The 13,045-nt window shown below is 39.7% G+C and overlaps 1 protein-coding gene across 1 annotated transcript in view; it reads left to right on the top strand.

Moving 5' to 3' along the window:
* Positions 1-12,334, top strand: part of LOC125458664 (UAP56-interacting factor-like) — a 44,126-nt gene extending 31,792 nt beyond the window's left edge. Inside the window, exons 9-10 of the mRNA XM_048544100.2 lie at positions 599-719; positions 10,920-12,334. Of these exons, the coding sequence (XP_048400057.2) occupies positions 599-719; positions 10,920-11,015 (217 nt within the window). The 3' untranslated portion in view covers positions 11,016-12,334. The remainder of the gene's footprint in view (positions 1-598; positions 720-10,919) is intronic.
* The last annotated feature ends 711 nt before the right edge of the window (positions 12,335-13,045 follow it).

The raw sequence follows: 13,045 nt of genomic DNA, 5'->3' as shown, positions 1-13,045 counted from the left end.
TACTGCAATGTTAATATCCTTCAGGAATCATATCAAATCTAAGACGAATACTGTTCAGCAAATCTGTCAGATTGAAAAATTGAATCAGTGCTCAATCGTCCATACTCCATTTTTTCAATACTATCATCGCCACTGATTCCAATAACTTTGATATTGTACCTCATACCTGTTCCTTTCATGTGTGATTGAACATCTTTACACTCGATGCCCTTGTGGCAATTGAGGAAGGACAGTAAGTTGTGTGGTGCCAGTGTTTTCAATGGCCAAGTATAAATAATTTATTTTTACAGATATGAATGTATAATGTGTCAAGTCTCCACAATATATCTTTAATAATATTTGTTCCACTCAATATGCCAATTTGTGCTGCTGCTTAAGCAGTAATATTTGCTCATCTTTTATTCCCAAAGTAATAGTTAAAAACACTAAGCTTGTTAGAGTTACTGCAAACCAGCACAAATAATGCTACTTAGATGTCTGATGGCAGCATTTTAAATTCTTAATAATAAAAAAATTATCATTTTAAGATGTGAAGTTCTTTGTACAATTGTATGAAACAATTCAAAGATTTAATTAAATGTACATGTTCCATTGACAGTCAGAAACGAAGAATCCAACACCCATCTTTGAATGAAAGAGAAAGGATGGCAACTAAAGCAATGAGGAATCAACCAAAAGGAGTTTATCTGGGGTTCAACTTTAAGAGTATAGCCAACCAGGTAATCAATTGTAATTGAATCCTTAAATATTTATTCATGGGATGTGAGCATTGCTGGCAAGGTCAGCGTTTATTGCCCATTCCTATTTCCTTTAGGGTGAAGATAAGCCACCTTTCTGCATTACTGCAGCAGTGAAGGTAAAGATACAGTGCTGTTAGGAAAGGAGATGCAGGACTTTGACACATTGACAATGAAGAGACAGCAATGCTGTTTCAACTCAGGAAGATTGGTGACTTAGGGGATAACTAGCAGGTGGTGAGGTTTCCATGTGTCTGTTGCCTTTGTCCAAGACAGTAGTGGAAGGTACTGTTGAGGGAGCCTTCGAAAAGGCTCCATCTAAAATTTACTGCCCGTCCCTAGTCGCCTGTGAGAAGACAGTGAGCAGCTGCTGCCTTTAATGCTTTTGTCATGTAGGTACATCCACAGAGCTTTTAGGGTGCAAATTTCAGGATTTTGATGCAGTGACAGTGAAAAGATAGTGTTCCAAGTCAGGATGATCGAAGCTTGGAGGGGAATGAGCAGGTAAAGGTGTTCCTATGCTTCAACTACTCTTACCCTTCTGGGTTGTAGAGGTCACAAGTTGTCACGTCAACCACTCAGGCTGTGTGATATCAGGGTAGTTCCACTTCAACATGTTTGGGCACACACAAGGGGTTCACCTGTGTGCACCCCTGTCACTGCGGAATGCTGGATATTCTGTATATGAAGCATATGAAACACTGCCTGCCCCAGGAAAGAAAGGCAGACTACATAGTGGTGTTACACCGTTGAATTTCATGGCTATAGTAGTCTTCTCAACAATACAAAGAATGTAGATAGAGATCAGTGACCTTACAAGTATAATGATAGCATGTTGATATATTTTGATTATGTGCACGAAAAGCTAAATAAGCATTGCTGTCATCTAAGTTGAATTTGGACCATGGTTTCTGGTATTTTTACTATTTTCTCCGGATTTCAAAGGGTTATAAAACTAAATATTAGAAATAGAGGATGTGCATTCAGATCAAAGTCAACATATTGTGATTTAGAAATAAAAATTTAGATTTTCATTCTGGTGCTTGTTTATTGCCCTGAACCCTGCAGATCTTCTTTGGTGAAATGCATCATCACGGAATTTCTATGGTATTTTGGCAATAGTGACTTGCCTAGCTCCAATAAATTTGGAAGTTGGATTGTGGGATGATGGGGAAAAATGTCCTCCTCTCAATCTGTGATTTAGTTAGAGAAAGTACTGAACACTCTCAGCTAAAGTGTTGCAAAAGTACCCAATCTTTACAGACATATCTGTGATGGGAGCTGTGGAAAGATTAAACACAATCTGTTGTAGGGGAAAATATAAGCGATGAAGACAGAACAGAGTAGGAAACATGACTAAGTTAGGTACGTAGAATTAGGCAAAGACTAAAAAGAAAACCTGGAGTACAGGAGCACCAAAAGTATTAACAGCAGTGGCAGAAACTGTCCTTGCCATAACATAAAATAACATTTTGTAATCTAACAGAGAGTAGAAGCAATCTCCTATTCTATTGCAGTGGACTGCTGCCCAAAAGCTTGAGGGGTAGACTTCCCTAAATCGTAAAGTTTGTTATGTCTGTTGTCATTCTTTTCATGGTCTAAAGTTGCTTCTCGTTAATGTAAATGCACTCTGTTGTATCTGCTGATTCCCTTTGGACTTGAGTTTACTTTCACAGTGCCCTACCTAATGTTCACACTTCCGCTACCAGTTTTCTATTTGCTTCAATGATCTTACACCACTTCCCACCTCCTCCTGCGTTAATTAAGATGAAAGCACATTAAGCAAATTGTGAAATAGTAAATATGCCTGTAATCACAAATGTCATTTTGAAATGTTGAGTTGCCTCCCTGGTGTTAGGGTACAGGGTAACACTGCAGGATATTCTCTGAGACTGCAAAAAATTCAACAGAATTCAACCACTGCTTCATGATGTCGGGCCCATCATTGAGTATGAGCGACCTCCCTGAAAACTGCTAGAAACTTGACAGGTCACCCTTCCAAGTACATGGGAAAGCTGTGTGTCACCATCTAATCCCTGAGCCACTACTAAGGTATGGTATGATCAGAAAGTGCATGTCAATTGATCTCATTAATGATCCTAATTAATGTCCCACTGGCAGTAGTCAGGAATTGTGTCAACCCATTGTCTGACTTAATTGTGGGTGATTTTGCAGTTACCTGGAGACTGGTATAAAGCCTTTCCCACCTTAAGTGGCTCCTGCCACCATGATTGGGCTGTATTAAGTCCAGTTGAACAGTAAAAAAGATGAGAGGGTATGTTATGTTTAAGGATGGTGTTACAATTCTAAACAGATGGGACATATTAAGTGGCTCAGAACTGAATCTATTTGATGCAAATTGTTACAATCCCCTTGGAGAAACTGTGAAGCAAATTAACCAAATTTATCAAATCACTGAATGAAGAAATTACTAATTAAAGTTTTCACTTTTAAAGTTTTACTTTAGAATGAATCAGAATCACTATAAATTAAAAGGCAAATTGCATGATATATGTATTTAGTACACATGAAATAGAAGATGCAACAAAGACTATCTTACAAGCTGATATGCATTCACACCACTTCCCACACACAACTGTCATAAATGTCTCAGGCTTCCACCATTGGATCTCTGATTTTTCTGACTCAGTGGATTTGGTCTTTGAATCACCTGCAATAAGAGCTCCATTCTGTTGGAGTTCCTTGGAGACAGTTGTCCCATAAATGTCGCTGTCTTTCAGAACCTCCATAGCTGGCTTCACAACAGCTTTGATTGCACAGATTCTTCATTGAACTCTTTTAGTAAATCTTGTTAAATGAATTGATTGGCTCTGGCACAACTGAAACATAGTAATGCTTTACAATCTCTGCCATAATCCTGTTTTATTCTGTCTGTCCCTTTTAACCTGTTTTGTACTGTTCCTTGTAAATATGCTTTCTCTGTCCTTACCTCGCTGCACCTTCTTTATCCTTGTCTACACCGTGTTGGCATTTTAATTTTCTTCTGTTGGTATTTGCAGGTCAAAAGTTGCCAGATCACATAGACGTTCATTTCTTAATCCAAGGAAATCATAATTAATCTCTTTACAATTAATGCAAACTCTGAAGAGTACTTCTCAACCATTTTAAATTACAAATTCACCATGCTGTACTGCTTCTGGGTCAAACGTTGTTACGCAATTGCAAAGCAGGATGAGGTGGCAGTTCTCTTTTATAAAGCTTCAGACAGTGACAAGAGATGAATAAACAAATTCGTTGGCAAATTTCAGTTGTCCCACAAAAAATAGAATAGAATTTGGATAAGGTGATTGATATAGGCTCAGAAAAACAAAGCTAGGTGGTGACCGTAGAAGAGGAGGGTAGGGTTATGGATAGGATCGTAATAGGCACCAAAGACATATTATAAAGGTTAGCACTTCTGAAAATTGTTAAGAGGTCTAGTGCAGTTGGAATGAATCCTATGTTGCTGAATCCCATATGAACATTGCAATTGCATTGGTTTATCCTCATTGATCACAGGTGTAGTGTAGGAGGACAGGAGGGTTGCTAATATGCCACTATTCAAATCAGGCAGCCTAATGTCAGTGGTGCATAAGTTATTGGAAACTATTGAGGGGTAAATACTTTCAGTTCAAAGGACATGGGTTAATCAAAAAGAGCTGGTATTGATTTGCTAAAGGAAAATTGCATTTGACTAACTTTGAGCTGACAAAGAAGTTTGATCAAGGTGGTGAAGTTGATGTAAATATAAACCATTGGAAGGCATTTGACAAAGCGCTACACTTGACTTGTTAAAAGGGTGGAAGCCCATAGCTCAAATAATTATGAGGAAAGTGGTAGTACAAATGCAGAATTGGCTCAGTGACAGGAAACAAAAGATGATGGTGGATACGTAACTTTCATACATGGGGCCATTTTAAAAAATATATATATAAACAACCTAGACTCAGACACAGGAACAGCACTGTAACGTTTGCAGATGATGTGCAACTCAGTGCTGTTGTAGATAATGATGAGGACATGTAAAGGCCTCAGCGTAAGAATACAGGATGGAAAAATGGGCACAGACATGACTAATGCGGCTCAATGTGAGTAAGCGTGAAGAGATGTAGTTTTGAAAGATAAATACAAAATGACAGGATTTTTACAAATGTAGATGAGGCCTTGGTGTCAATGTACACAAAGCATTAAAGTCAGGGCAAATAGTTAAAGTTATTTTTTTAAATGAGGTCCTTGAATTTATAAATTAAAACCATTGTGGAACTTCATAGCTCACTGGTTAGCCTCACCTGGAGTCTTGTGTACAATTCTGTACTTCAGAAATGATGTAAAGGCTTTAGTGAGAGTACACCTGTATGTTTAGCAGATGTCACCAGTGATAGTGGTCTTCAGTGATGAGGTGTAGCTGACAAAATTAGCACTGTATTTTTTGACAAATAGATCAATAGGGGTCTAATAAAGATTTTCCGTGAGTTAAATGACTTTGATAAAATAAATAAAAGAAACAATTTCAAGTGGTGAGTAGGTCAATAATCAGACAGGTCTTAGACTCAAAGTAATCAAGGATGCTTCAGTGGGTAATTCTGCTGCCCGGGTTTGTGTCATACTCTATGACCAAAGAACACGTTCACTGCAGAAACAAGCTAGGGTGTATCGGTGCTGGTCCGCAGCCCAAAGAAGATAGGGAGGGCTAGTGGCAGGAAGGGCATCTGGCAGCAAAACCATCCACCAATTCCAAAAATGATATAGTTGACATAAAGTGACCATTCAACATTTTTAAAATTCGTTCATCTGGGATGTGGGTGTTGCTGGCTGAGACAGCATTTATTGCCCATCACTGGTTACCCTTGGGAAGGTGTAGCTTTCTTGAACCACTGCAGTTTCACATGCTGGAGGTAGACCCACAATGCAATTGGAGAGCGCGCAGGAGAGGGAGAGAGAGAAAGAGAGAGAGAGAGAGTCCCACAATTTTGACACAGCAACACTGAAGGAATGACAATATATTTCCAAGTGAGGATGGAGGGAACTTGTTGGTAGTGGTGTTCTCATGTATCTGCTGCCCTTATCCTTGTCGTCTTGGGTTTAGAAGGTGCTATCTAAGGAGCCTTGGAGAATTGTGGTGATGCCAGGTAATAGGAGAAAAGCTAAAAGAAGCAAACTAAAATCATTGGCAAATGACGTAGAACGGAGATAAGGAGACATATCTTCACTGAGAAATTTGTCAGACACTTGGAAAACTCTACCCAAAAATCTGAGAGAACCCCATTTGAAAAAGAATTTTAAAAGAGACTTGAAACAGGTGATTGAATTAGAAATTTAAAGAGACATTAAACAAAGCACAATTACTCCATCAAAGAGGAAGCACGTGTACAATAGACTGAATGGCCTCCTTTTAAGTTTCTTCAATTCTACGAATAAATTACGTTGATATTGACGACCAGTAAAGTGAACTCATTGTAGCTGGTTGAAACTATAATAACTCATGAAGTATAAGTGCTGCTTACACTGATGGTATCATTGAGTTGATGATATCTGCTTTAACCCCAGTGGAGGGCAGACATATTCCACCCACAGTATTTCAAATCCTCTGCGGCATCCCAATGTCCAAATCAATACCACTTGAAAATAGACCTTCACCCTCAGGAATTACTATCTCAAAGATTCAACACTAAAGCGTGGGCTATTCATGCATACTCATCACATCAAGTTTTCAGTTTGTTAATCTGCAATCCCAATGTTCATTCTTAGCCCTAATAAATATTCACATCTCTGGCTATCAGATGCACCATGCAGCTCAAGAATAGCGACGGTAGCTGCAACTGGTGGTATTTCTACTTCTTCAATTTCTTTCTGGTCTTCAGTCTCTTGTTTTTCCACCACCGCCTAACTAAGTTGCAGGTCACGGGGTAGGGTCGTGTGGGGAGAGGGTGGTTGGGCGCAGGTTTGAAAGCAAGAGATGCCTTTATATTTACATAGTTTGTAAAGAAGAGATTGAAACATGAAGGGAAATAGGATGCCAGAAGACAGATAAATGATGAAGTTGTCTCAGACGTGTTTGTTTGTTACAATGACGGCACTGACTTTTGACTGTCAGGGCTCATGTTTGTGTATCACTTTATCTTAGAAGAGAGGAAAGGGCTTGTGTTTGTATACCACTTTATCCCAGAAGAAAGGGAAATTTTAAGTGAGTGTGGTGTAATGTATTTGAGTGAAGTGACTGGCATGATTGGACAGTTAATAGCGCCATACAAACTGTGAGATATAGATATGAGGCTTGCAGCATGAGGTTGATGGAAATTCTTGGTGTCGCCTGGAGCGTTGAGCAGTTCATGAGGCAGATAGTGCAGGGGGTGGGATACAGCAGTGAAAGATGCATTCACTGATCTTAACCATTTGAATAAGATCATTGAACCTTTTGCAGCCCTGCTGCGAGGGTTGGATTCCTGCTATCAAATTATCTTGATCTCACTGCCTGCTATCCCACTATGGAGAATGCACATCCCACCTCCTGCAACAAGGCCTGCAGTATAGTGTTGGAAATTGCTGGAGGCCGCCCTCTGTCACATCCTGTGCTCTCTATCACATTGTATTATTCTGCTGTGGTTCCCAAGTCAGCATCTGCTGTAGAATGGTTTCCAGTGCAGGTTTTAGCCAAAATACAACTCCCTTTTAGAGTTTTGAGCAAGCTTTATGGTATTAAGCTGTTTGGCAGTGTGTGCTGTGAGGAGGAGGCAGGGTGACTTGGACAGAAAAGCTGAGTAGGCAGATTCTTGGAAAATGCCATATAATGTGAATAAATGTGAGATTGTCCACTATGGTTGCAAAAACAAGAAGACAAATTATTATCTGATTGGTGGCAGTTTAGGAAAAGGTGAGATGCAACAAGACCTGTGTGTCATGGTGGAACAGTTGCTGAAGGTTGGCACGCAGGTGCAGCAGGCAGTGAGGAAAGCTGATGGCTTTCAGAAGTTCAGAAACAAAAGCAAGGGATGGGATGTCCTATGGTTTCACACCAAGTTTTGCAATTACATTGGGCCAGAATGGTAGATTGCTAAATAACAAATATTCAGGCTCCAGAATGGACATTGCTCTGGAGAGGATTTGAGTAAGGATGTCTTGCTGCATTTATACAGGGCCTTGGTGAGGCCACATCTTGAGTATTATGTGCAGTTTTGGCCTCCTAGTCTGAGGAAGGACTTCCTTGCTATTTGAGTGAGTCCAGCAAAGGTTCACCTGACTGATTCCTGGGATGGCAAGACTGACACATGATGAAAGACTGGACTGACTGGGCTTGTATTTGCTGGAATTTGGAAGAATGAGATGGGGAATACCACAGAAACATGTAAAATCCGATATGTAGAAAGAATTTTCTCAATGTTAGGGAAGTCCAGAACAAGGGGTCACAGTCTGAGAATAGGGGTTAGCTATTTAGGACTGGGATGAGGAAGAATTTCTTCACTCAGAGTTGCGAACCTGTAGAATTCTTTCCCTCAAGAAGCTGGTGGGGCCATTTCATTAAATACATTCAAGAGGGAGCTTGATGCGGCCCTTGTGGCTAAAGGGATCAAGGGGTATGAGGAGAGGGCAGGAATGGGATACTGAGATTGCCTGACCAGCCATGATCATATTGAATGTTGGTGCAGGATTGAAGGGCCAAATGGCTTACTTCTGCACCTATATTGTATGTTTCTATGTTTATCTTGTGCTATCCTCACAATTTATTGTTCCCTGCTCAGGTGAGCTGCCTCTCAAAAGTGTGCTTAATACTGGCTATAGACTACAGTCATCTAATTCAGCAGGCAAACATTTGTTTGGTACCTGTATCAGAAGCAACAAAGTATGGGTAACCACATAGTGATGATCAAGACCATTTTTATGTCCTGTCCAGTTCCAGAGCCTGAATATTTTATATTTAGTAATCTACCATTCTGACCCAATGTGATCACAAAACCTGGTGTGAAACAATGGGACATCCCAACCCTTGCCTTTGTTTCTGAACTGGGTATCTGTGCACATTTTCATTGTTTTCCAGAAGTGACTGAGAATGCATTTAATTGGACCAGGCCAACAACAAAGTGTTTTAAGTTGTCAGAAACTAAAGTGACTCTCAAGTGAATCTACAGAACAGTTTGGATCAGATTCACTCCATTCAACTAGAACAAATTGCCTTTGTGTGAAAACACTTCTACCTCCCTCACATGAGTGAATTTTATTTCTTGGCACTTATTCCAGAATCATGCATACTAATGTCTTCCAATGCTGGAATTTGGACAGCACCTAACAAGCGCTTAAAATGCTGCCAATACATCATAGTCACCCATCTGCTTAAGCCGAACAGCAAATTTAGCTTCTGGAAGTTAGTTTCAGGATGGAGGTGCAGTTGTTGGGAACCCGTGTATGATACAAAAATGAGTCCCAAAAGGTTAGTATGCATGAACAGCATGTAATCAGGAAAGCTAATGAGTTCTTATCCTTTACTTGGAAAAGAATATAAAAGTAAGGATGTTATGCTTTAGCTAATCAAAACATTATGAGACTATGTCTTGAATTCTATGTACAGTTTTGGTTTTCTTATTTCAGGAAAGATATAAATGCATTGGAGACAACTCAGAGAAGGTCTGTTAAATTGATACTTGGAGTGAGCAGAATGTCTTACGAATGCCTTTTGGAGAAAGAGTGAGCAGGTTGGGCTTGTTTACATTGGAGCAAAGAATGCTTTACTGATGTTTATAAGATCCTGAGTGGTCTTGACAAGATAGACACGGAAAGGAAGTTTACTACAGTGAATTCATCGAGGGCTAGGGGACGGTTTTAAAATTAGGGTTCCCCTTTATAGGATAGTTTTCTTTTCTCTTGGAAATTGTGCAACTTCCTGCCTCAGAAGGTCACAGAGGTGGGATCATTGAATACATTTAAGGCAAAGGTAGGTAAATGTTTTTGTTAGACAAGGGGATCTGTGGTTATCTTGGATAGATGGGAATGTGTAATATAGAACACAAATGAATCATTCATGGTCTTATTGAATGGTGAAATAGGCTTGTAGGGCTGAATGGCTTACTTCTGTTCCTAACCTGTTCCTTTTTTGCATTTGTATGTCTGAATAAACTCCCATTATAAGTGCCAGGGGTCAGGGTACTGGTCAGTGTTTGCATCTCTTCAGGCACAAATCCACCCTTCAAACAAAACCTGTGAACCTCCTTTTGCATCTTGATTGTCGAAGTCATTGGATCCCAGCAGAGTTTGCAGATAATCCAGCAAAATGACAGTTTAAATTCACCAAAATGACTTCATAATTTTGGCCTATCTTTTCACCAGTGCATCATTAAATTTATCTTTGTGAATAGGGAACTAAGTCATAAATGCAAACTTACGGAGTCGTAGAGTCATACAGCATGGAAACAGACCCTTCAGTCCAACCAACACAACATAAACAAAGTTGCTGTGAAAAGCTCAGCAGGTCCAGCAACATCTGTGAAGGAGAAAACAGAGTTAACGTTTCGGGTCCGGTGACCCTTCCTCAGAACTGATGGTGGGTGGGAAAACGTCAGTTTTTCTTCAGTCCAACCAGCCCATGCCAAGCATAATCCCAAAGTAAATTCGTCCTACTTGCCTGCTCTTGGCCCATATCCCTCCAAACATTTAAGTACTTATCCAAATGCCTTTGAGACAAAGTTTTTGTTTTGTTTCATACACTCTACAGCTGGACAAAATACTTATACCAGCAGAACAAGACTTGAAATGGCAGAGAGGTGTGACAGCATTGTTATATGCCTGTTCTAATCAGGTTCTGAATATTAAACTTCTAATGCACAGAACTAATGGCAGGAAAATTAATATCAATATGTAATTGACAGACATTAAATCTACAAAAAAAATTCAAGGACTGTTTCTTATTTCAAAACATACATACCCTCCTTGTGTTCTGCCACTACAATGATCATATGTCTAGCTTCATTTGACATTGAATATCTGCAGCTTTTTCATCTGTTATATTGATCAAAGACCTTTTGAAATTCTACATAGCTACATGTGTAGACATTTTTTGAGCCACCAGAGCCCTCAAAAATTCAACTGGACGATTCATATCTGATCTTCGCTTTACAAATCCATGCCAAGTATCTTTGAGCAGTTGGTACCACTCCCAGCAGTTTTATTTATTTCCAACAATCTGTTCTGTTGCAGACAAATATGACCCTGAATGATCGTTTCTCATCCATGAAAATTTGTCGGCGTTCTGCAGAATCAAGACGAGGAGGCAGAACTGTCACTCTGGGTTAATGTTTGCCTTAGCTGCTTTGCTTATGGTTTCTAGTGAAAATATTTTTTAAAAAGGACAATCTATTTATTATTAGTGATGTTTTAAAATAAGCTATTTAATGTGCAATGTATTTAAATGCACACAAACCATCTCAAATGGTCTCAGTGCACATTGCTTTTACTTTTTTTATAAAACAAATGTGCAGGCTACTCCTCTTAACTCAGTTGTTCTTGCTCAATTTATCCAACTGTTTAAAATAAGCAATTGAAATAAACCAGCGTAAGAGAAATTTCTTGCAGTAAAATTGAATTGAAATAGGAGGAATAAATTGTATCTTGATGTGAAAGACAGAGTATGGAGTCTTGTAAGTGTAATTCATTGCCATGGAGCGCAGTGGAGGCCGGGACGTTGAATGTCTTCAAGGCTGAGATTGATAAATTCTTGATCTCACAAGGAATTAATGGCTACAGGGAGAGTGCAGGGAAGTGGAGTTGAAATGCCCATCAGCCATGATTAAATGGCGGAGTGGACTCAATGGGCCTTACTTCCACTCCTCTGTCTCATGGTCTTATGGTAATGTAAAAATGACTCTCAAAGCCAGAAGATTGACTCTGTGTTAATGGGGAGTGAACATCCAGCTATAACAATGCATTTGACAGTCAAAGAATTAAGGTTTTATAGTATTGGAAGGGGTCAAGTACAAAGAGAAGGTTATTTCAAGCATTTATTAATGATTGGGCCTCAGTCAGTTCCACAGCACAGACCATGGAGTGTCAGAGACTGTTATTTTAGAAGATGCCGTGTTGTCAGAGATGCCTGTGCAAGTGTGATGGGGGTTAGTTGACAGAATTTTGCTTAATGAAAAAAGCAGTAATGGCTCTGATCCTATGGGTGCCATAAATGCTTCATTTGCGAAATGGGAAAACTGCATTAAAATTGACATTTTCTTTAATCAATAGGTGTTGTTATCACCGATGCAGGTCCAATGTTCTCTCAGTTCTGCTGGAACACTAAACGTAATGTCATTACATTCTCCTTCAAGTTTGATAAGCTTTCTATTAACGCCGAAATTGTTTAATTGGGTAGAAGTAGGGCTGGCTCCTGTTCTGGTACAATTACTTTGTCCAACCAGTTTAAAATGCAGCCAGTTGCTGAAACAAGTTTAGAATATGTAGACTGTAACGTACAAGTGAATACTGCTACTTGGTAATTTCATCCTAATAGATTAAGAGGATGACTGGCATCCCAACAGTTCCAGTCATTGGTGATGTATTAAAATGAAATGGTCATCAATATGTGTAAAATAAATTTCCTGGATCTATTTCAGGATGTGAAAGAATCACTTTTTGTGGATTTATTTTTAAAAGTAACTGATTGTTGGTCAGGTTAAATAGGAATGACTATTTTAAAAACCGAAAGAACTGCGGATGCTGTAAATCGGGAACAAACACAGAAGTTGCTGGAAAAGCTCAGCAGGTCCGGTAGCACCCGTGAAGAAAAAAACAGAGTTGATGTTTCGAGTCCGGTGACCCTTTCTCAGAACTATTGACTATTTTTTCAAGGTAAGGTAAAGTTGCCTTAGTCTTACCAGACCACAGGGCTGCTGTCTCATCAGAGAGAGACAACTGGAAGTGGTGGTTTAACCCGAGGGTCATATTGCCTTGGGCAAGAGAAGGGGTTGAGAAGGTCAATCCTTCATGGTAACCTCAGCAGGTGCAGAAATTGAACCCATGCTATTGGCATCACAGTGCATCCAGCTAACCAATCTCTACCTATTTTAACATAGCTGTTGTTCTGACTGTCTGCTTTACAGGTGTCATATCAGTATAAAGTATTTGCAATGTACTGCAGTTTTGAAGAGAAGTGAACAATGCAGAGGATGTACCCTCATGAAGAAAGACAGTTCCATACTGATTCAGAGGTCAGCACTGCCAGCTCACAACGCCAGGGACCTGGGTTTGATTCCACTCTTGGCTAACTGTCCGTGTGGAGTTTTCACACTCTCCCCATGCCTGTGTGGGTTTCCTCCTGCAGTCCAAAGATGTGCTCA

This window comes from Stegostoma tigrinum, chromosome 15 (genome assembly GCF_030684315.1).
Source record: "Stegostoma tigrinum isolate sSteTig4 chromosome 15, sSteTig4.hap1, whole genome shotgun sequence".
NCBI lineage: Eukaryota > Metazoa > Chordata > Chondrichthyes > Orectolobiformes > Stegostomatidae > Stegostoma > Stegostoma tigrinum.
This window is presented reverse-complemented; position numbering and strand designations above follow the sequence as displayed.